At 44.0% G+C, this 27,524-nt stretch overlaps 2 protein-coding genes across 2 annotated transcripts in view; both read right to left on the bottom strand.

Moving 5' to 3' along the window:
- Nucleotides 1–4,054: 4,054 nt before the first annotated feature.
- The window catches only part of LOC132832642 (zinc finger protein 271-like), a 100,871-nt gene continuing 77,401 nt past the window's right edge, over nucleotides 4,055–27,524 (bottom strand). The window contains exons 6-7 of the mRNA XM_060850723.1: nucleotides 21,360–22,501; nucleotides 4,055–7,646 (exon numbers count right to left, since the gene is read on the bottom strand). Of these exons, the coding sequence (XP_060706706.1) occupies nucleotides 21,518–22,501 (984 nt within the window). The 3' untranslated portion in view covers nucleotides 4,055–7,646; nucleotides 21,360–21,517. The remainder of the gene's footprint in view (nucleotides 7,647–21,359; nucleotides 22,502–27,524) is intronic.
- On the bottom strand, nucleotides 5,960–6,868 carry LOC132832643 (zinc finger protein 271-like). Its single transcript, XM_060850725.1, has one exon. It carries the CDS (start codon nucleotides 6,866–6,868, stop codon nucleotides 5,960–5,962), a length of 909 nt encoding a protein of 302 aa, XP_060706708.1.

Below are 27,524 nucleotides of genomic sequence, written 5' to 3'. Positions count from 1 at the left end.
TGCACACAATACTCTATGTGAGGCCACACTAGCGTTTTGTACAGTTGCAGCATGACATCACAGCTCTGGGACTCAATCCCTCTACCAATAAAACCTAACACGCTGTCTTCTTAACAGCACTGTCAACCTGGGTGACAACTTTCAGGGATCTATGTACATGGACACCAAGATCCTTCTGTACATCAACACTACCAAGTACCTTATCATTGACCAAGTATTTTGCCTTCCTGTTATTCTTCCCCAAGTGAATCACCTCACATTTATCTGCATTGAACTCCATTTACCACCTTTCAGCCCAATTCTGCAGTTTATCCAAGTCTTCCTGCAACCTGCAATATTTTTCCACCCTGTCCACCACTACTGACTTAGACAAACTTACTAACCCATCCACTTATGCCTGTGTCCAGGTCATTTATAAAAACGACAAACAGCAATGATCCCAAAACAGATCCTTATGGCACACTACTAATAATCGGAATCCCGGCTGAATACTTTCCATCAACCACCACTCGTTGCCTTCTTACAGAAAGCCAGTTTCTAATCCAAACTGCTGAATTTTCTTCAATAGTTGACCATGTGGAACCTTAACAAAGGCTTTGCTGATGTCTATGTACACCATGTCAACTGCCCTACCCTAATCCATATGCTTGGTACCTTCTCAAAAAACTGAATGGGGTTTGTGAGATACGACCTATCCTTGACGAATCCATGTTGACTATTTCCAATCAAATTGTTGCTTGCTAGATGATTATAAATTCTCTCTCTTATAATACTTCCCAAGACTTTTCCTACAACAGATGTAAGGCTCACTGGTCTATAATTACCTGATATCTCTACTGCCCTTCTTAAACAAATGCACAACATTTGCAATCCTCCAGTCCTCTGGTACTAAACCTGTAGAATGTTTTAATGCTTTCAAGTAGAATTGGGTATATCCTATTGTTGGGGCTACCTTGGGTTATTGATATTCAGGATGAACCTTACGGACCAGGGAAGATAGCAATAAAAGCTCACCAATCCAAACTTCCAGTGCAGATTAACCAGTTGATTTTTTTAAGTGATTCATGTTGTATTACAGAAGTTAAGGTAACAATGCAAGTGCAACTTAATGTTTTGAGCTCTTCCCGCTTTTCCTGCTGTTTAACAAAGATTAAGATTAGAAACTGATTGAAACCTTCACAACATCTGATGCTCTCTCATTGAAACATGTCAAAGTTTCATGCTAATAAGTGCTATGGAAAGGATAGCTATCATTCAGATAGATTAAATCACATTGTAAGAATGGCTACCACCTCTGCCTTCATTCTTGTTGCTACAGATGTAACAGCAGTCACTCACAGATCTGGTGATGAAAACTGATCATATATATCATCACATTGTTAACATCTAGTCTCATTCATGCTACCTATGTGCCCTCTGAATGTTTGCTTTCTCCTTTCCTTTCCACTACATCGAGGTGCAGTCCCAAGGTAAGTAGATGAGGTGGAGGGTACGGCCTTATAGTGAAACCTTCTAACTTCAGACTTTTGGGTGGGGAACCTTTGGGGCATCTGAGGCCCAGGGGCCCAGACTGCTGAAAGTGTCATAGTCAGAAACAGATTTACCTGCTCAGCTGGAACTCTCAGTCTGGAGATTGCAGGGAGGGTGGACAGATTGAACACCTATGGGAGACCCTGAATGTGGTTGCTATCCAGCTGGGTGTGGGCTGGGATAATTCTGTCACCGTGTGTACAGTTCTGTACAATTAGAACATAACTTAGACAAGGACACGTCTGCTTTCAGGGAGGAGATTGTAGGTTCGCTTTTCTCTTCAGGATGGTCCTGGAGTAATGAATAGTTTTGACAGAGGAAAGCAGGACCAGTCGTGTTGATATGGTGCAGTCAGATCAAGTGTTGGATGGTTAAACCAGTTGCGAACTAGATACACTCAAATCTTTGTCAATGTACATGATAAGCAGAAAAAGCAACCAGGAAGGAAAAGTATGTAATGCCAGAGGGCATGAAGAAAGAACTTACCTTGTTTTGCTTTATTATAATATCTTGTTTTATTTTTCTTTTAAAAAATATTTTTACTGGACTGACAATGTGGCAATCACTGAGCACATGTCAGTTGACCCCAATTTCAGGAATGTTCACATCAGTAGTAACCAGGGGACAAAATCATACATCATACCTCTGCAATGTCCAACTTTATCTGCCGTAAAGACAAGTCAAATCAACATAAAGCAACCATAGACAAGATGTCTAAGTCAGACTTAGAACAACGGAAACCATTAAAACTCAAATTTCCTGTTCCTAGAATCTTTTGAAAAATGTCCTTAAAGACTTTGGAGATTTCTGACTTCTGTAAACTTAATAGTCACCTAGGAAACATTACTGAATTAAAAGTCCATTCTAACTCCTGGGTACCTTAAATATTACTGCTGTGCTGAATACTGCTGAAACAATTTTTTCAAAGCATTTCATCTTACACACATCAGGACAATTCTCAAGAAATATCAGTCAAGAAAACAATATCATATTTTCTACATGAGAGGAGCATGCTGATTAGTTGACCACTGGACTCTGATTGGTAGAAAGCACCGTGAATGATGACTAACAGTTAATTGCCAAGCTTTGTTTAAATGTTAAACCAGTCAGATTGACTCTAATTGATCGAGGAATTGTTCTAAGAAATGAACCAGTGAAAGACTGTCACCTTTGTTGTTGCATTGAAACAGGCACAATGTGTGTATATGTTCTATCTGGAAGGAACAGGCTGTTGTGTGTTAAAATAGATTCTAGTATGTCATACAATTGTACCTCACTGCTCACCTGAATGATAATCCTTAATTGGTTGCTACATAATTCTTTGCACACTTGGAATTACATAGCAAATATGAGAAACATAAAAATGGGAGCAGGAGTGGGCCATTTAGCTCTTCAGGCCTTCTCTGACATTCAGTATAATCATGGCTGATCATCCAACTCAGTCCCCTGTTCCTGCATACCCTTAGTCCCATTAGCCCTAAGAACTATATCAAATTCCTTCTTGAACACCTTGTTTTGTATTCAAGCACTTTCTGTGGCAGAGAACTTCAACAACCTCTGGGTGAAGAATCATGTCCTCATCTGTCTTAAATGGTTCATCCCATATCCTTAGAATGTGACCCTTGGTTCTGTAATCCCAAGACATTGGGAACATCGTTCCTCTGTTTACCCAGAAGACAAGTGAATGGATTGGGCCATCCCAGCCAGAGGTCTCTCAACCTTGAGACAATCTTCTTATTTATTTTGGATAGCAAAAGAGCCACCGCTCTGAGATCAAGTAAGACAGCAAAAGTTGTGCAGAATTCCATGAAGCTGCCCAAAGGTTTCAAACAGAATTTCCTCATCTGTCAGCTTGTGTTAGCTGCTGAGAGTGGTAAGTGGTTGCAGAATTGTAATTGGAGGAGCTGGTGTTAATTGACTGGACCTTGTGTGGATTAACCTTACTGAAACTGCTGGAGGGATAAAAGGCAGCTTGATGCCCAGAGTCAGTACCTTGCTTTTTACCAGCTTGATAACCAACATTGTGCTTGCCCATGTCACCTAGACTAGGATCTTAGAGGTCTTGTTGGTAAGAAATGATGACCCTTCTCAGGTCTGCCTGGCAATACCTGCAAAGACAGGGAGAAGACGCTGGGGAACTCTAGCACTTATTCTTATTTGAAGCAGCAATGGGGCAGAATCAGTTCATATACAAAAAATGGGAGGTTTCATCTGGACATTAGCAATTCTGCAGTCACTTCATTTTGCTTCAGAGAACATTAGCAATTAAACACTGATGGCATGATGTCCATGTTTAGTCTTGAGATCTGCTGAAAATGACCAACAATTTACTTCAATTCCATTTTACAAACTATGAAGTTTCTGAAATGTCCAGGAAGTTCCCCATTTTGTTATTTCTTACAGTGTTGTCTAATTCTAGGCAACAAACTGCGTTACTGAAAAACACACCAACAGTCTTTTCCATTTATCAACCTCAAATATTAAACATAACCCTTTTGAAATAGTAGGTTTATTACAGGTTTATATCCACAAAGGAAGTAAATATTGTTCACAACAATTTATGGAATAATTGCATGTATTATTACATTAGGGGGATGGTTGAAATATCTTTCATTACTGTGGGAAAGATCTTGAGAATAAATTGGTGTGCCATCCTTAAGGGAAATCATCATTTGCAGTCCGAAAGTTTCTTAAGGAGGAGGTAATTATTATTTCTCACGTTAAATGGTGTTGAATATATATATTCATAGAACAACAACAGAAGCATCACAATAAAAATACAAAAACATCAACACAGATTTTTTTAAAAGGCCATGACACTTGTATAAAGAGCCATTAGTCTTAAAAATGGCCATTACAGTCTAATAGAGGGCCAATACAGAGTATTAAAGGGCAAGTGTGGTCTAGTAATGGGCTATTACTGTACATCCTAATAAGTTGCAATTACAGTCTAATAGAGGGCCATTGCAGTCTAATAAATTAACATTTCAGTCTATTATAGGGCCATTACAGTTTAATAAATCACCACTGCAGTCTAATAAATGACCAGTGTAATCTAATATACTGCCACCAGAGTCTAACAAAGGGTTGTTGCAGTCTAACAAAAGATCAACTAGCTTATGAAGGGCCATTTACAGCATGCCTGCATTACATACTCAAGGAATCACCTGATTGCAATCCATTGAAACAATACAAGTGAAATCTGCATATATATTTACATATATTTACAAATAAAGCATTCTGAAATGGAAGTACAAGGTGCCAGATACCATGCAGGATTTGTCAGTACACTGAATGTAGATGACGAGGTTGGTGGGGTGATTGGTGCTGTCACCCGAGACTGAGACCTCCCTCAAGGGAGAAGTATTGTTAACTTTGAAAATGATTTCTCACGCACCTCACATGTGAATGGTCTCTCCCTTGTGTGAATGCGTCGGTGAATCACCAGGGCCAAAGGTTGTGCAAAGCCCCTATTACATATCTCACACATGAAGGGTTTCTCCCCTTATGAACTTTATGATGTATCAAGAGGCTTTTGGAACATGGTCAGTCAGACAGAGAACAATTGATGGGACTCAAAAAGTACGCACAATGTCCAGGACACAGAAACTGTCCTCAGATTCTCTCTGGATTGAGTCATCGTAGACTATTAAAAATCTCGGTGATTTTTTAAAAAAATTAATTCATGGAGTGTGGGGATTGCTGGCTGGGCTGGCATTTATTGTTGATCCCTAATTGTCCCATGATCCAAGTGGCTTGCTGGGATATTTTAAAGGGGAGTTAAGAATGAAGCACATTGCTGTGGGTCTGGAGTCACACATAGGCCAGACCAGGCAAGCACAGTATATTTCCTTCCCGACAGGGCATTAGTAAACCAGATGGGTTTTAATGACAATTGACAATATTTATATGATCACTATTAGGCGAGTTATTAATTCCAGATTTTTCAAAACAGAATTCAAGTTTCACCATCTGCCATGGTGGGATTCAAACTCATGCCCTGAGAACATTAAGCCTTGGGTTCTGGATTACTGGCAAAGTATCACTGGGCTCTCACCTCTCCAGAGGAAGAATGGAGTCTGAAGATTTAAAGGTGCAGAATCAGATCACAGGATTATAGTGAGCATCTTCACGAGAACATGGTGAGGCAGAGTGGTGAGCCAGGATAACACCTAACCATGAACTATTTATTACTGAAAGACTGCGAGAAGGACTTATCACAAACCTTTCACAGGAATGATTTCTCCTGTGTAAATGTGTTGATGTGACTGGCGGATTTCTAACCATCATAATAATTGTGTTGTGGGAGGGTGGAAAGAACAGATCTTGCATGAGAACAGTTCCTTCTGTGTGAATCTGCTAGTGGACACAAAGCCTTGGTGACTCTGGGAATGTCACATATCTTGAATTGAATGGTTCCTCCGTATGTTCAATGATCATCCAAACTCTCCATTACACACCCCACACTTGACGCTTTCCTCCATGTGTGGATTTGTTTGTGTCGGCGAAGGTTTGTTAACTTTGAAAATGATTTCTCACACACCTCACATGTGAATGGACTCTCCCTTGTGTGAATGCGTCGGTGAATCACCAGGGCCGAAGATTGTGCAAAGCCCCTGTTACATATCTCACACATGAAGGGTTTCTCCCCTGTATGAACTCGATGATGTATCAAGAGGCTTTTAGATGTCGCAAACGTTTGGTCACAAACTTCACACTTGAAGAGTTTCTGCCCTGCATGGATTGTCTGATGAACCAGGAGGTTTGATAACCGTGTAAAGGCTCTGTGACACATCTTGCATATGAACAGTTTCACCCCCATGTGGTGTACATGGAGATTTGATGACCGCAAGCAAGATTTCTCACATACCTCACAAGTGAATGGTTTCTCCCCTGTGTGAATGCATTGGTGTCCATGGAGATTCCATGACTCTGAAAATGAAGTGCCACAAACATCATGCATGAATGGTTTCTCATCAGTGCGAATGCGTTGATGTTTTACTCGGTCTAATAATTGTCCAAATCCCTCCTTACGCACTTCGCACTTGGGGAAATTCTCTCTGGTGTGGAGTTTATGATGCCGCAGGAGGTGAGATGATTGTCCAAAGGCTCGGTCGCACACCTCACATTTGAAAGGTTTCTCCCCTGTGTGAATCCTTTGATGCATCAGGAGATGGGAGGATTGGATGAAAGCCTTCTCACAAACCTCACATTTGAAAGGTTTCTCCCCTGTGTGAATCTTTTGGTGTCTTAGCAGCCTTGTAGATGTCACAAAAGCTTTATCACAAACCTCACATTTGAAGGGTTTCTCCCCTGTGTGGATTGTCTGATGGACCATGAGGTTTGATGATAGTGTGAATGATTTGTTGCATACCTCGCAGGTAAATGGTTTCTCTCCTGTATGGATGCGTTGGTGCACACGGAGGTTCGATGACTGCGAAAATGATTTGTCACACACCTCACATGTGAATGGTTTCTCCCCGGTGTGAATACGCCGGTGAACAAGGAGGGCCGATGACTTTGAGAAGGACTTATTACACACCTCACACCTGATGGGCTCTTTCCCAGTGTGCATGTGTTTGTTTCTCACAATTATTGATGACTGTATAAAATCCTGATCCTGCACCTCACTCTTAAATGGTTTTACTTCCATGTGGCCGATCAAGGATGTACCTTGTGTATTAGAGGTTCTTATAATCCTGTGCAGCTCTCCCCACACTCGAACAGCTTCTCCTCTTCAGGAGTGAGTCAGTAGTTCATAAGGCTCAATAAATGACTGAAGCTCTCACCACACTGCAGTCCACTCACACTTCTTCCCAGTCTCACCGTGACCAATCACCCACAGCCGAACCCTCAGAAAGATTGGTTCTGACAGAAGGCTCCACGCCACTGACCAGTTTCATATCAGATGATATGTCAAAGCTCCCCTGACCTGACCAATTTTCAGATGATGGTTTCACTACCCAACTTTTTCTGTGTTAAGCAATGCTGTGAAGGGACTGGAAATCTTCCCAAGGTTGTGCAGTTGGTTGTGCAGTTGTTTCTTGGATGATAGTCAGGAAATATCTGCAGGTCTATCCTCTTTGTATTCTCTGATGTAGTACAGTACAATCCTTCTGTAAAACAGGAAAAGGAAACATGATTTCCTCCAACTCCCTCTCCTCTTTTGTGTGTGTGTGTGTGTGTGTGTCGGCGGGGGGGGGGGGGGTCAGATACAAGCCCTTTCATTTTCCTTACTTGGCTGTTACACACCCTGCATTTCCAGCAGGGACAATGTTTGCTCTTGGTTACTATCCAAAGTGGCTACTTTCTTTTCTTGTGCTCAGCCCCTATCTTCCCAGGCACCATGAGGGCAATAGACTAAACAACTGGGTGGAGTGTAAAGCAGGCTACCATTTCACTATGAGCTTGTATCATGTTGTAGAGTCCAGTATCATCCTTACAGTATGAGTATAATACAGAAATCACTCCGGCTAAATGTGAATTCCAGCATGTTTACCAAAATGACTTGAAGAAAACCCACAAAAAAAGGGCAGGAAACACAAGAACCTATAAAAATATTGCTTCAGTATAGTTGATTGAAGGGTTTAGGTTTATCCTGGGAAATTAATTACACTATGCAAAGATAGGATTAAACTTAAAGAAGAAGCATATAATTACACAAAGATGGTGCAGGTCAGAAGATTGGTCAGAATGTAAAACCCAGCAGAGAATAACCAGAAATTTAATAAGGAGGGGATAAATAAGAGTATGAGTGAAAGCTAGCTAAGAAAACATGAAACAGATAGTAAGGTTTGGTAATGATATTTCAAAAGTGAGCATTGGTCCTGTAGAAAGTGAGTCTCAGGAATTATGCAAAATCAAGAGACAGCAAATCAGTTTAACTAATGCTATGGAGGACATAAATAACCACCCAGAATTGCTGAAAATCAGGAAATGAAAAGAATCAAGGAGCTCAAAAAAACAGTCACCAGGGAAATGGTACTGAGCACCTTGCTGAAGTGGCAGATGCAACTACAGTTACAACATTTAAAAGATATTTGACAGAAAGTGAAGACTGCAGATGCTGGACATCAGAGCAGAGGAGATGGAATGAAAAAGTAAGCTCAGAGGCAGAAGTGTTCGACGTCACAAGGCGTATTGAATTTGTTGATGCCTGGACGGAAGGGGTGAAGGTAAAGCCTTTGCTGAGGACTGATCGGTCAACCTCAGTGAGGGGTGGTCTGGGGGGATGGTGAAAACCTGTCAGGGCTGGGAGCTAGGATCTAATATAAGTGATTGAAAAAAGTAAGCTCGGAGGTGGAGGCGGCGTAAGAAATGTTCGACATCACAGCTCAGCACCAATCTTCCTTTCCAACTATCTGCTCCACCCTCCTCTCCAACCTATCACCTTCATCTCCACCTCCATCCACCTATTGCGCTCTTAGCTACCTTCTCCCCATTTATCTCTCTGCTCCAGAGGCTCCCAGCGTCATTCCTGATGAAGGGTTTTTGCCCAAAACATCGATTTTCCTGCTCCTCGGATGCTGCCTGACTTGCTGTGCTTTTCCAGCACCACTCTAATTTTGACATGCTGGACATCAGAGTTAAGTGTGGTTCTGGAAAAGCACAGCAGGTCAGTCAGCATCTGAGGAGCAGGAGAATCGACATTCCGGGCAAATGACAAATCCTGAAGCACTTCAAGAGACTTTAAAAAATGTGGCTGGTGAGATTATTAAGATGTTGGTTTTAATTTTTCAAAATTCCCATGATTCAAAGGTAGTTCTGTTACATTGGAAGATCGCAATTATCTTTGATTCAAACAGTGAGGGAGACAGAAAACAGAAAATTACAGGCCAATTAAATCAATATTTGTCACTAGGAATATGTTATAAACTATTATTGAATATGTTAAAGAAAGGCACTCAGTGAGGTAATCAGGCAGAATCAGCACAGTTTTTGTAGTGATTGGAACAATATCAGCCAGATGGACCTCAGAGTTCTTGAAGAATCCATCTGTTTTGGATAAAAGGCAACTGTTGAGGAAATAGGTTTCAAGGTGGCTCCATTGCTGCCTCACAGCACCAGGAGAAAGTGAGGACTGCAGATGCTGGAGATCAGAGCTGAAAATGTGTTGCTGGAAAAGCGCAGCAGGTCAGGCAGCATCCAAGGAGCAGGAGAATCGACGTTTCAGGCATGAGCCCTTCTTCAGGAATGAGGAACGTGTGTCCAGCAGGCTAAGATAAAGGTAGGGAGGAGGGACTTGGGGGAGGGGCGTTGGAAATGCGATAGGTGCAAGGAGGTCAAGGTGAGGGTGATAGGCCGGAGTGGGGGTGTGGGCGGAGAGGTCAGGAAGAAGATTGCAGGTTAGGAAGGCAGTGCTGAGTTTGAGGGATTTGACTGAGACAAGGTGGGGGGAGGGGAAATGAGGAAACTGGAGAAATCTGAGTTCATCCCTTGTGGTTGGAAGGTTCCTAGGCAGAAGATGAGGCGCTCTTCCTCCAGCCATCGTGTTGCTATGGTCTGGTGATGGAGGAGTCCCAGGATCTGCATGTCCTTGGTGGAGTGGGAGGGGGAGTTGAAGTGTTGAACCACGGGGTGGTTGGGTTGGTTGGTCTGGGTGTCCCAGAGGTGTTCTCTGAAACGTTCCACAAGTAGGCGGCCTGTCTCCCCATTATACAGGAGGCCACATTGGGTGCAGTGGATGCAGTAAATGATGTGTGTGGGGGTGCAGGTGAATTTGTGGCGGATATGGAAGGATCCCTTGGGGCCTTGGAGGGAAGCAAAGGGCGAGGTGTGGGCGCAAGTTTTGCATTTCTTGCGGTTGCCGGGAGTGCCCAGGGGAAGGTGCCGGGAGCGGAGGTTGGGTTGGTGGGGGTTGTGGACCTGTCAAGGGAGTCACGGAGGGAGTGGTCTTTTCAGAATGCTGATAGGGGAGGGGAGGGAAATATATCTATGGTGGTGGGATCCATTTGGAGGTGGCGGAAATGAGGTTGGATTATATGATGTATATGGAGGTTGGTGGGGTGGTAGGTGAGGACCAGTGAGGTTTTGTCCTGGTGGCGATTGGCGGGGCGGGGCTCAAGGGCAGAGGAGCGGGAAGTGGAGGAGATGCGGTGGAGGGCATCGTTGATCACATCTGGGGGGAAATTGCGGTCCTTGAAGAAGGAGGCCATCTGGGTTGTACGGTATTGGAACTGGTCCTCCTGGGAGCAGATATGGCAGAGACGAAGGAATTGGGAATATGGGATGGCGTTTTTACAGGGGGCAGGGTGGGAGGAGGTGTAGTCTAGGTAACTGTGGGAGTCAGTCGGTTTTTAGTAAATGTCTGTGTTGATTCAGTCGCCCGAGATAGAAATGGAAAGGTCTCGGAAGGGGAGGGAGGAGTCTGAGACGGTCCAGGTAAATTTGAGGTCGGGATGGAAGGTGTTGGTAAAGTGGATGAACTGTTCAACCTCCTCTTGGGAGCACGAGGCAGCGCCGATACAGTCATCAATGTAGCGGAGGAAAAGGTGGGGGGTGGTGCCAGTGTAGCTGCGGAAAATGGACGTTCCATATATCCTACAAAGAGACAGGCATAGCTGGGGCCCATGCGGGTGCCCATGGCAACTCCTTTGGTTTGGAGGAAATGCGAGGATTGGAAAGAGAAGTTGTTCAGAGTGGCATGGGGGCGGGGTTAGGCGTGTGGGCGGAGATCGGCGTGGGGGTGGGGTTAGGCATGGTGACGGAGATCAGCGTGGGGCGGAGTTAGGCGTGGTGACAGCACCTCCTCCATGATTTTCACTTCCCCAGTCCCCAACGCCTTATCTTCACCATGGACATCCAGTCCCTGTACACCTCCATCCCCCATCACGAACACTCAAAGCCCTCCGCTTCTTCCTTTCCCACCGCACCAACCAGTACCCTTCCACTGACACCCTCCTTCGACTGACTGAACTGGTCCTCACCCTGAATAACTTCTCTTTCCAATCCTCCCACTTCCTCCAAACCAAAGGAGTTGCCATGGGCACCCGCATGGGCCCCAGCTATACCTGTCTCTTTGTAGGATATGTGGAACATCCATCTTCCGCAGCTACACTGGCACCACCCCCCACCTTTTCCTCTGCTACATCGATGACTGTATCGATGCTGCCTCGTGTTCCCACGAGGAGGTTGAACAGTTCATCCACTTTACCAACACCTTCCACCCCGACCTCAAATTTACCTGGACCATCTCAGACTCCTCCCTCCCCTTCCTAGATCTTTCCATTTCTATCTCGGGCGACCGAATCAACATGGACATTTACTATAATCCGACTGACTCCCACAGCTACCTAGACTACACCTCCTCCCACCCTGCCTCCTGTAAAAACACCATCCCATACTCCCAATTCCTTCGTCTCCGCCGCATCTGCTCCTAGGAGGACCAGTTCCAATACCGTACAACCCAGATGGCCTCCTTCTTGAAAGACCGCAATTTCCCCCCAGACGTGATCAACGATGCCCTCCACCGCATCTCCTTCCCTTCCCGCTCCTCTGCTCTTGAGCCCCGCCCATCCAATCACCACCAGGACAAAACCCCACTGGTCCTCACCTACCACCCCGCCAACCTCCATATACATCGTATCAACTGTCGTCATTTCCGCTACCCCCAAATGGACCCCACCACCAGAGATATGTTTCCCTCCCCTCCCCTATCAGCATTCCGAAAAGACCACTCCCTCCGTGACTCCCTCGTCAGGTCCACACCCCCCACCAACCCAACCTCCACTCCCGGCACCTTCCCCTGCACCGCAACAAATGCAAAACTTGGGCCCCCACACCTCCCCCCTTACTTCCCTCCAAGCCCCCAAGAGATCCTTCCATATCCGCCACAAATTCACCTGCACCTCCACACACATCATTTACTGCATCCGCTGCACCCGATGTGGCCTCCTGTATATTGGGGAGACAGGCCGACTACTTGTGGAACGTTTCAGAGAACACCTCTGGGACACCCAGACCAACCAACCCAACCACCCCGTGGCTCAACACTTCAACTCCCCCGCTCACTCCATCAAGGACATGCAGGTCCTTGGACTCCTCCATCGCCAGACCATAGCAACACGACGGCTGGAGGAAGAGCGCCTCATCTTCCGCCTAGGAACCCTCCAACCACAAGGGATGAACTTAGATTTCTCCAGTTTCCTCATTTCCCCCCCCCCCACCTTGTCTCAGTCAAATCCCTCGAACTCAGCACTGCCTTCCTAACCTGCAATCTTCTTCCTGACCTCTCCCCCCCCACCCCACCCCACTCCCACCTATCACCCTCACCTTGACCTCCTTGCACCTATCGCATTTCCAACGCCTCCCCAAGTCCCTCCTCCCTACCTTTTATCTTAGCCTGCTGGACACACCTTCCTCATTCCTGAAGAAGGGCTCATGCCCGATACGTCAATTCTTCTGCTCCTTGGATGCTGCTTGACTTGCTGCGCATTTCCAGCAACGCATTTTCAGCTCACAGCACCAGGGGCTTAGGTTCAATTCCAGCCTTGGGGTGACTGTCTGAGTGGAGTTTGCACGGTCTCCCAGTGTGAGTTTCCTCTGGGTGCTGCAGTTTTCTCCCACAGTCCAAAGATGTGCAATTTAAGTGGATTGGTCGTGCTAAATTGCCCATAATGTTCAGGGATGTGTAGGTTAAGTGCATTAGCCTTGGGGGTTACAGGGATAGGAAAGTGGGTTGGGTCTGGGACGGATGCTCTTCGGAGTGTGTGTGGACTTGTTGGGCCAAATGGCCTGTTTCCATACCGTAGGTATTCTATGGTAACTGTTCTGGAGTTATTAATAAAGGTCATTGAACCTGAAACATTAAATTCTGCTTTCTCTCTGTAGATGCTGCCAGATCTGGAGTTTCTCTAGCAATTTCTATTTTTCATTTCATTGCTGTGTATTAGTTTTGGAGATCTGGACGGAGTGAAATACTTAAACTCAGTTTTTGTTTTAAACTAGGAGCAGAGTACACAGAGTATTGGGAGATTTCAGGCAAATTTGAAAAGACAGGAATCACCCAGATCCCAACACAAAGAGAATTGACTATTTCACAATTCAGGATAACCACCAGTTCCCAACACATATACAGAAGTCAACAATAGGAAATCAGTAAGAATCTTCAGATACTCTGCACCTCCCAGATAATTATACCACACGGTCTCATATTCAGAAGTGAGCCATCAACAAAACTCAGCCTGGAAATCAGAGGGAAATGCTTCCAATAAACACACTCAATATCCAACACACAGCTCCAGTCACACAGTTCAGCACAAAGCACCTAGTAAACAGCTCTCTCAGCTGGATCTTCTCACACAGCATAAGGGACATTTCCACCCCTGACTGCCCACAGGATAGTCAGACTGCCTAAAGATTGGTGTGGATATTATGGGATACAGTTTGTATAAAAGCTGCTCCTTCACTCACCATCTCCTCACTTGGTTTTCAGTCCCTATAGGAAGTGAACCAGCTCTGGAAGAGGAAGAGGAGACAATGAGCAGAGTGGGTGGACTCTCTGATTGACGTCTCTCACAGTCAATCCAAATATTTCTGGAGAAACATGAGTTTCCTGAAACTTGGGAAACTGACCGGGGAAATGGAGGTGACTTTGAGCAGCAGATCAGGTGGGAATTTAAACTTGTCATTGTCCCATCTGAATAAAACATCACTTATTGCAGCTGCTGTCTCAGTTCCCCTGGGAAATGTTTAACAGAGATTTCTAGTGTGGGAATAGCATTCTTCATCCTCAAAGACTTTCAAACTGCCAATATATATTGTGTTTAGTTCTGGTCGCCTCATTATAGGAAGGATGTGGAAGCTTTAGAGAGGATTTAACAGGATGCTGCCTGGACTGGAGGCATGTCTTAAGAAGAAAGATTGAGGGAGCTGGGGATTTTCTCATTGAAATGAAGGAGGATGAGAGGTCAATTGACAAAGGTGTACAAGATGAAGAGAGACATAGACAGAATGAATCGTCAGATATTTTTTCCCCTGGGTAGAAATAGCTATCACAAGCGGGCATAATTTTAAGGTGACTGGAGGAAGATTTAAGGGACATTGTCAGGGGTCGGTTCTTTACGCAGAGAGTGGTGGGTGCATGGAATGCATTGCAAGTAGTGGTAGTAGAGTCATTTACTTTAGGGACATTTAAGCGATCCTTGGATAAGCACATGGATGATAGTAAAATGAAAGGTATGTAGCTTAGTTTGATCTTAGAATAGGATAAAATGTCAGCATAATTTCAAGGGCCGAAGAACCTGTACTGTTTTATGTTCTATCAGTGTGAGATGTGTATCCTCAGATTTGCTTGACAGCAGATCAGAAGAGGAAGACCCACAGCATCCAAGACAGTGACAATGTGCAGAGGTGATATCAGTAATTACACATGACAGGCACAGAGAAGGGGATAGGTTTTGGAATGACCTAGTGTTAGGAAGGATCCTTTGTCTCAGGGAATGAAGTGGTGTTTAATTTGTATTCTGACTGCCCTGTCTTGATCAAATGTTGCTTCTGTTTATGTTCAACTTCCCTCAGCTCCAGTTTATACAGATCAACATTCACCTCCTCTCAATAGTCTCCTGGGCTGTTCTAGTCCATTCACTCCTCCTGATTCACCTCCTGGGCTATCCCAGTCCATATCTTGCTTCAGAGTCATGTTGTTCAGTATGCATTACTCTAGCATGATTGTGATCATTCTCTCTCTCTAGTGAACATGGAACCTCCCCAAGGTTTGGGAGAAGATTTGTAGCTCGGGTGCTCGTTGTTGTGGTTCTGTTCGCCCAGCTGGAAATTTGTGTTGCAGTTATTTTGTCCCCTGTCTAGGTGACATCCTCAATGCTTCGGCATTTATAGTGATTTGTACCTGCTGCTTCCGGTTGTCAGTTCCAGCTGTCCGTTGCAGTGGCCGGTATGTTGGGTCCAGGTCGATGTGCTTGTTGATTGAATCAGTGGATGAGTGCCATGCCTCTAGGAATTCCCTGGCTGTTCTCTGTTTGGCTTGTCCGATAATAGTAGTGCTGTCCCAATCCAGCCCGCCCCGGTCCCTGAAATATTTCTTCAACATTCCACTCGCCTCTCTCTGTGAACTGCCTCAGAGAGACATAGCATGAATTAACAACACCTCCTCCTCAGTGTGATCCGTGATCTTGTGACTTCAAGCACAGAAGGATGGGTGGACCTTTTCCCCAGTCAGCTGACCATCAGCTCCATCACCTCCTCTGAATATGGGAATGATGCCTGAATTTCTGACTATGAAAGCATTATGGGATGATCCAGTGTGAATGGATTCACATGGAGTATTCTCAGACAGCTATTACACGTGACTTGATGGAAGGGAATTGCTTTCTGTTCAGGGAGCTCTGTGACTCTCCTCAGGTGACCTTCAATACCATATGAGAACAATCAATCAATTCCTTGGGAAAGCAGCATGTAAACTGGAATCACCAATATGGATCATGGTAGCAGAGTGGCTCAGTGGCTAGCACTGCTGACTCACAGCATCAGGGACCCGTGTTTGATCTCAGTGTTGGGTGACTATTTTGAGTTTCCTCTTCAGAGGTTCGGTGCAGTGTCTATGGGCCAAATGGCTTCTTTCTACACTGGAGGGATTTTATAAGTGTAATATGACTGACTATTGATATTCAACCATCCAAAAACCTGAGTGTAATTTGAAGATCAGATAAAATCAGCAGAAACTCGCCATTTCTGTTATTCCCATCTGGAGAAGTAGTCATTCCTGTGGTTAGCAGAGTCGTACAACATGGAAACAAACCCTTTAGTCCAACTAGTCAAGTTGACCATATTCCCAAACTAAACTAGTTCCATCTGCCTGCATTTGGCCCATATCCCTCAAAACCTTTCCTATTCATGCACTTATCCAAATGTCTTTTTAATGTTGTACCTGCATCCACCACTTCCTGTTAAAGATCACAAATGTTCAATTTTCATGCAGCAGAACTTAAATATAAAGTTCTCACGTGGTTTTAGTCAGTTAATGCTGATTAAACCAATGTTAACTCTCAGTCACAACCTATGGTCTTTGTTGCCTATTTGTCAAGGGGTTTTACAAAAGCCAATTTAAAAAGAATCGAATTGACCAATTACAGCAGTTTTATTTTAAGGTAAACACATAATGTCTTCACTCATTTCACAACATACCTGTGTTCAAATAAATTGTAGATGATTTTTGTACAGGGAGCTTTGAGCCAAAGAAAACTTTTGTGCAGACCCAACAAGAACTTTAATGCATTGTCATGAAATAATCCATCTAGAGTAGGTCTCGAACCTTCAAACTTATTCTCTGAGTCAGGACAGTCCCACTCCAGGAGTTGAGCACAAAACTTCCTGTCTGGGATTGAGGGGTGGAAGAGATTACAGAAATAGGGAGAAGTATGACTGGAAGGATTTGAAAACAAATTCAAAATCTTCACTGGAGCCAACCTGGGACAATGGGTTATTCCTTGAGTTTTAATCATGACAGTGTTCAACTTTTCTGAGTGAATGAAAGCGGAATGGTTCATCAGCAATGGTGACTGAAGACAATCCCTTAAAATGTCCATTCCAGCTGACAGCAGAGATTACACCACCTTTCACAGCCTCAGGAACACACAAAGACGACATTGACACCTGCAGCTCTAACTAGTTATCACTTTAATCAAATCAAATCTTTAGGCTGACATTTTACAGATGGAAAAGGATTCTATATACAGCCTTGGGAGTTAACCCCTTAGATACTGAATCAAATATAACAGTAATACAGAGCTGAAAATGTGTTGCTGGTTAAAGCGCAGCAGGTCAGGCAGCATCCAAGGAACAGGAAATTCGACGTTTCGGGCATAAGCATGAAGGGCTTATGCCCGAAACGTCGAACTTCCTGTTCCTTGGAAGCTGCCTGACCTGCTGCGCTTTAACCAGCAACACATTTTCAGCTCTGATCTCCAGCATCTGCAGACCTCACTTTTTACTCGAATAACAGTAATACAGTGTGGTTAATTTAGCAATCTTATTTCTTGAGTCAGAAGATTGTGGGTTCAAGTCTCACCCCAGAGACTTGAACACTGAGTCTGATGTTCCAGTGCAGTACTGAGGGAATGCTGCGCTGTCAGAGATCTTTCAGATGAGTTGTGCTCAAGTGAACACTATATTGCAGAAGGGCAGGGGAGCTGTCACCAATGCCCTAGACAAGATGTGTTCTACAATCAATGTCATAAAAACTGATTGTCTGATCATTGTCACATTGCTGGGAGCTTAAATTGTCTGCCATGTTCCTACATAAAAAGTGACTGTATTTTAAATAAGTACTCAATTGTCACTGTCAGTGAAGTGATTTTTGAATGCATTGAAAATATAAATGCAAGTCCTCCTTTCTGAGGAAAATATTATACTTTGTGTAAACTGGAAATTGTAAACCCTTCTGTGGAGAATATATATCAGCCCACGGTGACATTGCCCAATTATGCAGAGGACTCTTACTGCAGGTTGGGAGACACTTGAAAGTGTTAAAATTGTGATAGATAGAACCTTTGCTTGACAATAAACCCAAGGGTTATTGAATCAAGACAGTAGATAAAGTTAAGTCACAGATTTGACATAATCTAACTGTATGGTGTAATAGATTCAAGAAATTACTCCAGTTCCTACATTCCTTAACTTCTTCTTGATTGCTCTCTCCATTCTCATCTCCAAGACCAATTGGTGTCATCCTCTTCAACCTCAACTGAGCTTCTGATTCCATACCATCTCCATCACAAAAATACTTTCCCCTTCGTAACATCACCCATTTCCAACAACCTCACTCCCAGATTAGTCCATCTGCTGTTAAAAACCTCATCCAAGCAGTTGTTGTTTTTAGACTAGATGAGACCATTCCAATGCTCTCCTGTCCAGCTTTCTATTTTCCATCTTGCATAAACTTCAGCTCAGCTAAAACTCTGAACTCCCTATCCTAATTTACTCACCTATCACCCCTGGGCTCGCTGACCTATACTCGTTCCCAGTCCCCCAACGTCTCCAATTTAAAATTCTCATGTTCCTATACAAATTTCCACATGACCTTGCTCCCTCATTATCTCTGTTACCTCTAGACCCTTTTACCTTAGAATTTTCCACAGAAGCATTGCTTCTGGAAGTTCTCTTGGCTTTGTGTCCTGCTGATGCACAGTACAGATCTCACTGCATTACAGCAATGTAGTGACAGGAACTGCTTTATGGTCTGCAATTTTTAGGAATGAAGAAGGGCTCATGCCTGAAACGTCGATTCTCCTGCTCCTTGGATGCTGCCTGACCTGCGTTTTCCAGCAACACATTTTCAGCTCTGATCTCCAGCATCTGCAGTCCTCACTTTCTCCTACAAATTTTAATTGACTTGCAAAGATCTTTGAATTTTAATTCTTTTTAATGGGATGTGTGGTCATCCCTCATTGCCCTTGTGAAGATGGTGACTCCTCTCTTGATCCTCTGAAGTCCAAAGTGCTGCAGTCAAACCTTGGTACTGTCATTTGTAGGAGAATGTTACTTGCCACTTGTCATCTGAAGCCTGAATATTGTCCAGAACTTGCTGCAATTGAATGTGGACTGCTTCAGAATTTAAGGAGTCACTAATAGTGCTGTACATTGTGCAATCATCCCCACAATTGACCTTATGATGGCGGGAAGGTTATTGATGAAGCAGCAGAAGATAGTTGGGCCTAGATGACTATTCTGAGGAACTCCTGAAGAGATATCATGGAGCTGAGATGACTGACCTTGAACAACCACGACTAACCACTATTACCATTGCAGGCAGGGCATTTCACGCTCCTACTACTGTCTGAGTAAAGAACCTACTTTTGACATCTGTCCTATATCTGTCACCCCATTAGTTTAAAGCTACGTCCCCTCATGCTAGCCATCACCATCAGAGGAAAAAGGCTCTCACTGTCCACCTTATCTAATCCTCTGGAATACAACTCTGCTGCAGTTGATGGCCCACAGCACCTCATGGATGCCCAGTCTTGAGATGGCAACATTCCAGGACAGGCCGAGATCGGTATATGAAGAAATGAAAACCATAGAATCATAGAATTCCTACAGTGTGGAAACAGACCATTTGGCCCAATAAGTCCACACTGACCCTCTCAACAGTGTCCCACCCAGACCCATTTCACTACCCTACTACTCTACATTTTCCCATGACTAATGCACCTAACCTACACACCCCTGAATAATTTGGGCAATTTAGCATGGCCATTTCTCATTACCTGCATGTTTTTGGATTGTGGGAGGAAACCGGAGCACCAAGCAGAATCCCATGCAGACACAGGGAGAATGTGCGAACTCCACACAGACAATCACCCAAGGTTGGAATAGAACCTATGTCCTGGCACTGTGAGGCAGCAATGCTAATCACTGACCCACCGTTCCACGCCTGGTGAAAAGATCAAGAGTGGTTTGAAAATCTGTTGCAGAGTGGACAGTGACATTGCAGCCACCTGTAAACTGTAGATTAGTTACGGTGGTCAGTTTAGTTTTGAAATAGAGGGGGGTGAGGTAATTAGGTTTCCCATTGAGTCCGTGTTTAATACTGATGGCAACTAATCTTTGATGAGGTGAGTACCTACTGTCAGGTAGGTTGTAAATAGAATGGGGACGATCACACATCAGACTAGATTTTGAAGGCTTCTGTTTCAGACCTCTCACTCAAGGAATTTACAGTCATATCCTCATGAAGGACTTGCAGGATTGAGATGTAGTTTCTCTGATATCAAGTCATCATATCACAATCTACAGAGCTCCATGATTTCCTAATTAAATATGCTGGTCACATCGATGAAAATAATAAAGCATTCCTGGTGCTATTCTCATTATTTTTCTTGAATTTGCCTGGCAAAAAAACACCAAGTCGGAGGTGCCTCAAAAGATCTAAACCCAAGTCAAAGTTCGAAGTGATGTCTGAATCACTCGATCCATTTGGATGCTTGACATTGCTGGACAGATCGTTGATTTGTTCCATCAGTGATGAACATCCACCTGGCACTAAGACAAGACAAGGCCCATAATCCAAGAGGAAGAAGATCAATGGTTGACCCTGAAAACAGCTGACTGAAGAGAGGAATTCAAGGAACAGCTCATGACCAATTTGTAAAATCTTCACACATCCAACTCAATTCCCAAACAGTAGGATCAATACATAGTCAGCTGGACTCAACTCCAGACCATTGAGTTCAAGCATCATGACCAGGACTGGCTCAGTGATAATGACACTTAAATATGTGACCACCTGGAACAAAAATGATCAGCCTTCATTGCTGGGTAGAACAAAGTTGCAACAAAAGGAAGTAACATTTCAACAAGATTCTTGAAGACTTCAGGATCATCTACAAACTGAGGTCAAATGGACAACATTCCCTTCATTCACAAGACAACGTTTCACTTCTTTAGGGTGACAATTCTGACAGTTAATATGAGAAAAATTCAACCATGAATCCACAGGGTCAGCTTTTACCCTCCAGTCTATCCCCAGTGTACTGTGGGATAACTTGAAGAGAGAGCTGCAACCAACAATCAAACAACAATGCCTGCAGTCCATGAGGTATTCAAACTGAGGGTTACAAAGGGATTGCTTGAATATATCTTATGATTTGGCAGGAAAATGAATCCTACCCCAGACTTCAGGAATTCAACAATTATAATAGTTCTCAATGGAGAGAGATACCTTGATAGTTTTTGCAGCATAATGTATTTCTCTCCTCTATAGTGTGTGGTGAATCCTAGCACAGATTTTTCTGAATCACCTACTTCCTGTGGGTGAGGAAATCTTTCCAGAGACAGAATAACATTTGTGCATGAGCAGGACCTTTTATACTTACTGAAATATTTTCTTTTTGATATTTGGAGAGATGCTCACAGGTTAAGTTGTCTTTTTGGAAACAATGGACTGATGGTGGGAGAGGTTTGAGACAGACAGTGTTTTGGAATGGCAGCTCCCCATAAGTGAGCATTGGAGGGTAAACAACACAGACAGCTCTCAGTGTGATGGAAGCAGGTGATCTGGCATCAAGTCTGTGTGCAGACGTCGGTGTATGGTGAGAGAGGAGGAATAGGTGAAACAATCCTGACACACATCACACTGGAACGGTTTGTCTCCTGTATGTGTTCGCTGATGTTCCAAGAGGTCCAACAAATGTGTGAAAGCTTTATTACAGAACTCACATCGATAGGGTTTCTCTGCTGTATGAGTGCATTTGTGTTTGCGGAGTATTGATAATCGTGAAAACGATTTGTCACACAACTCACATGTGAATGGTTTCTCCCCTGTGTGGATGCGTTGGTGTGTGTGGAGGTGTGATGACTGTGAGAATGATTCTTTGCATACCTCACAGGTGAATGGTTTCTCCCCTGTGTGAATGCGTTGGTGTCTGCGGAGGGTCGATAAGTTTAAAAACCCTTTATCGCAAACTTCACATCTACATGGTTTCTCCCCTGTGTGAATGCGCTGGTGTTCCCTAAGATTTGATGGTGTTGAGAATGATTTGTTGCACACATTGCACATATACATTTCCTCTCTTGTGTGGACATGTTGGTGCATGAGGTATTGCGATGAATTTGAGAATGATTTACTGCATAACCGGCATGGGAATGGCTTCTCCCCTGTGTGAATGTGTTGGTGCGCGCTAAGGTTTGATAACCGTGAGAATGATTTCTTGCATGCCTGACATGTGAATGGCTTCTCCCCTGTGTGAATGTGTTGATGTCTGCGAAGGTTTGATGGTCGTGAGAATGATTTGTCACACAACTCACATGTGAACGGCTTCCCCCCTGTGTGAATGAGTTGGTGTCGAAGGAAGTCAGATGAGCACAAGAATGACTTGTCACACACCTCACAAGTAAATGGTTTATCTTCCATGAGAATTGCATCAATAAATTCATCTTGTGCATTAAGGGATCTTAAGAACAGGGGAATCCATGAAGTCCTCCTTTCACAGATCACACTTGAGCAGCCGTCACTTGTAACAATGAGTCAGTGGTTCATGAGGCTTGATGAAGGATTGAAGCTCTCACCACACTTGGAGCCACTCACACTTCTTCTCAGCCTCACCCTGACCGATCACCCACAGCCAAACCTTTAGAAAGGTTGGTTCCGATGGAAGGCTCTATACGGCTGACTAGTTTCAGATCTGACGATATGTCAAAGTTCCCCTAACCCAACTGATTTCCAGATGTTGGTTTCACTGCCCAACCTTCTCTGTGTTGAGCAATGCTGTGAAGGGACTGGATGTCTTCCCACAGTTGTGCAGTTGTTCACTGGGTGATGGTCAGGATCAATCTGCAGTGTCTATCCTCTCTGTATTCTCTGGTGTCGTACAGTGCAATCCTTCTGTAAAACAGGAAAAGGAAACATAATTTCCTCCAACTCCCTCTCCTCCTTCGCTGAAGGGGCTGACTCCTCAATTAGAGACAATTCCACACTGAGTGCTAAACTCATTTGTTATACACCCTCTGTTTCCAGCAGTCACTAGACTGTGTCCAGGAGCAGACAATGTGGCTACTTTGTTCCATCTGCCCACATCAATGTTTATCCAGGCAACATTAGGGCACCTATCGGGTGGAATATAAAACAGGTTATTAACAGGATACAGAACTTGCTCAAAGGTAGAAGGCAGATGGTGGTTGTGGAGGGTTGTTTTTCAGACTGGAAGCCTGTGACCACTGGAGTGCCACAAGGATCAGTGCTGGGTCCTCTACCTTTTGTCATTTACATAAATGATTTGGATGTGAGCATAAGAGGTACAGTTACTAAGTTTGCAGATGACACCAAAATTGGAGGTGTAGTGGACAGCGAAGAGGGTTACTTCAGATTACAACAGGATTTTGACCAGATGGGCCAATGGGCTGAGAAGTGGCAGGTGGAGTTTAAGTCAGATAAATGCGAGGTGCTGCATTTTGAGAAAGCAAATCTTAGCAGGACCTATACACTTAATGGGAAGGTCCTAGGGAGTGTTGCTGAACAAAGAGACCTTGGAGTGCAGATTCATAGTTCCTTGAAAGTGGAGTCGCACGTAGATAGGATAGTGAAGAAGGCGTTTGGTATGTTTTCTTTTATTGGTGAGAGTATTGAGTACAGGAGTTGGGAGGTCATGTTGCGGCTCTACAGGACATTGGTTAGGTGACTTTTGGAATATTGCATGCAGTTCTGGTCTCCTTCCTATCGGAAAGATGTTGTGAAACTTGAAAGGGTTCAGAAAAGATTTGCAAGGATGTTGCCAGGGTTGGAGGATTTGAACGATAGGGAGAGGCTGAATAGGCTGGGGCTGTTTTCCCTGGAGCATCGGAGGCTGAGGGGTTATAGAGGTTTATAAAATTATGAGGGGCATGGATAGGGTAAATAGCAAAGTCTTTTCCCTGGGGTTGGGGAGTCCAGAACTAGAGGGCATAGGTTTAGGGTGAGAGGGGAAAGATATAAAAGAGACCTGTGGGGCAACATTTTCACGCAGAGGGTGGTACATGTATGGAATGAGCTGTCAGAGGAAGTGGTGGAGGCTGGTACAATTGCAACATTTAAGAGGCATTTGGATGGGTAAATGAATAGGAAGGGTTTGGAGGGATATGGGCCGGGTACTGGCAAGTGGGACTAGATTGGGTTGGGATATCTGGTCGGCATGGACGGGTTGGACCGAAGGGTCTGTCTCCATGCTGTACTTCTCTATGTCCCTATGACTGTATGAACTCACTTAGTTCAGTTGTAAGACCATAAGACATAGGAATGGAAGTAAGACCACTTGGCCCATCGAGTCCACTCCGCCATTCAATCATGGCTGATGGGCATTTCAACACCACTTATCTGCACTCTCCCCATATCCCTTAATTACTTGCGAGATTAAGAATTTATCAATCATTGCCTTGAAGACATTTAACGTCCCGGCCTCCATTGTGCTCTGTGGCAATGAATTCCACAGGCCCACCTCTCTCTGGCTGAAGAAATGTCTCCTCATTTCTATTTTAAATTGATCCACTCTAATTCTAAGGCTGTGCCGACGGGTCCCAGTATCCCCACCTGACTTACACAATTTCCAAACGTGCACCCTTCCTAAGACATACATTATCTTGTAAGTTTCTATCAGATCTCCCCTCAACCTTCTAAACTCTAATGAATACAATCCCAGGATCCTCAGCCATTCATTGTATGTTAGGCCTACCATTCCAGGGATCATCCGTGTGAATCTCCACTGAACATGCTCCAGTATGTCCTTCCTGAGGTGTGGGGCCCAAAACTGGACACAGTACTCCAAATGGGGCCTAACCAGAGCTTTATAAAATCTCAGTAGCACAACGGTGCTTTTACATTCCAACCCTCTGGAGATAAATGACAACATTACATTTGCTTTCTTAACCACGGACTCAACCTTTAGAGAATCCTGGACTAGCACTTCCAGATCCCTTTGTACTTTAGCTTTTGAATTTTCTCACCGTTTAGAAAATAGTCCATGCCTGCATTTTTTTTCCCCAAAATGCAAGACCTCGCATTTGCTCATGTTGAATTTCATCAGCCATTTCTTAGACCACTCTCCTAAACTGTCTAAATCTTTCTGTAACCTCCCCACCTCCTCAGAATTACCTGCCTGTCCACCTAACTTCATATCATCGGTGAATTTCGCCAGAACGCCAGTTTCTTCATCCAGATCATTAATATATAAAGTGAACAGCTGTGGCCCCAACACTGAACCCTGCGGGACACCACTTGTCACAAGCTCCTATTCTGAAAAAGAACCTTTTATCCCAACTCTCTGCCTTCGGTCAGACAGCCAATCCTCAATCCATGCCAGTAGCTCACCTCGAACACCATGGACCCTCAACCTACTCAGCAGCCTCCCATGAGGCACCTTATCAGAAGGCCTTTCCTAATCTAGATAGCTACCATCCACTGGGTTTCCCTGGTCTAAACCTCCTCGTTACCTTTTCAAAGAATTCTAACAGGTTTGTCAGGCACAACCTCCCCTTTCTAAATCCATGCTGACTTGTTCTAATCCAGCCCTGCACTTCCAAGAAATTAGAAATCTCATCCTTAACGGTGGATTCTAGAATTTTACCTACAACCAAGGTTAGGCTAATCGGCCTATAATTTTCCATCTTTTGTCTTGATCCTTTCTTGAACAAGGGGGTTACAACAGTGATTTTCCAACCATCTAGGACTTTCCCTGACTCCAGTGATTTTTGAAAGATCACAACTAACACCTCCGCTATTTCCTCAGCCACCTCCCTCAGAACTCTAGGATGTAGCCCATTGGGGCCAGGAGATTTATCAATATTTAGATCTTTTAGTTTTTCTAGATTTTCTCTTTTGTAATAGGCACCATACTCGACTCTGCCCTTTGATTCTCCTTAATTGTTGGGATTTTACTCATATCTTCCACAGTGAAGACTGACACAAAGTTCTTCAGCTATTTCCTTATCTCCCATCACTAGCCTTCCTGCATCAATTTGGAACAGCTCAATTTCTACTTTTGCCTCTCATTTGTTCCTTATGTATCCTTTCTAATATCACTGGCTAGCCTACCTTCATATTTGATCCTTTCCTTCCTCATTTCTCTCTTTGTTATCCTGTTTGTTTTTATAGTCTTCCCAATCTTCTGATTTCCCAGTGCTCTTGGCCACTTTATAGGCTCTCTCTTTTCTGTGATACATTTCTTGACTTCTTCTGTCAGCCATGGCTGTCTAATTCCCCCACCCCCTCCGGATAATCTTTCTTTTCTTTGGGATCAACCTCTGTACTGTATCCTCGATTACACCCAGAAACTCCTGCCATTGTTGCTCTACTGTCTTCCCCCACTAGGTTCTGCTTCCAGTCGATTTTCATCAGTTCCTCTCTCACGCCCTTGTAATTACCTTTATTTAACTGTAACACCATTACATCTGATTTTGCCTTCTCTCTTTCAAACTGCAGACTGAACTCTACCTTAATATGATTGCTGCCTCCTAAATGTTCCCTTACTTTAAGTTCTTTTATAAAGTCTGGCTCATTACATAGCACTAAGTCCAGAATAGCCTGCTCCCTTGTGGGCTCCATCACAATCTGTTCCAAAAAGCCATGCTGTAAGTATTCCATGAATTCGCTTTCTTTGGATCCACCGGCAACATTACTCATCCAGTCCATTTGCATATTGAAGTCCCCCATAATCACTGTGACCTTGCCTTTCTGACATGCCCTATTTCCTGGTACATCTTGCGCCCCAGTCCTGGCTACTGCTGGGAGGTCTGTACATAGCTCCCATTATGTTTCTTGCTTTTGTGGTTCCTCAACTCGACCCACACAGACTCCACATCATCTGACCCTATGTTATTCAGTGCTATCGATTTAATTTCATTCTTAACTAAATAGGCCATCCCGCCTCCTCTGCCCACCTCCCTATGCAAATTGTAGAAATGAAAAGCAGTTTTAGTCTTGAATGTGCTCAATGTGAAAACACTCAGGAGAAATGTTAAAAAATTTAAATCGACATTTTGAAATAGTTCCTGTTTTCCAAAATTATTTGAAGAAAACGGCATGATGGCTTATGGTTACCACTGCAGCACTGACAGTGCTAGGGACCCGGGTTCGATTCCAGCCTCAGGCTGTGTGGAGTTTGCACATTCTCCCCATTTCTGCATGGGTTTCCTTCGGGTGTTCCAGTTTCCTTCCACAGTCCAAAGATGTGCAGGCTAAGTGAATTGGCCAAGCTAAATATTGTCTATAGTGCTCAGGGATATATTGATTAGGTGCATGTGTCAGGAGTAAATGTTGGGGAATGGGGTCTGCCTGGGATACTCTTTGGAGGGTCAGTGTGGGTTTGTTGAGCCAAATGGCCTGTTTCCATACTGTACAGATTGTATGAAAACATACTAAGCTTGAAGTTTAGGAAAATATTGTTTTCAAGTTGAGGATTCTGAATGACCAAAGACACTGTGTTAAAGTTGATCTTTAAAGTTTTAAAGTTAAAATTCAGTGAGGGATTCCAGAGTTCAGGGCCAAGCAGCCAAAGGCATGACCATCAATAGTG

The sequence above is a fragment of the Hemiscyllium ocellatum genome, chromosome 35 (assembly GCF_020745735.1).
Source record: "Hemiscyllium ocellatum isolate sHemOce1 chromosome 35, sHemOce1.pat.X.cur, whole genome shotgun sequence".
NCBI classification, from domain to species: Eukaryota; Metazoa; Chordata; class Chondrichthyes; order Orectolobiformes; family Hemiscylliidae; genus Hemiscyllium; species Hemiscyllium ocellatum.
Note: the sequence above shows the minus strand (reverse complement) of the source record. Positions and strands in the feature narration are given on the sequence as shown.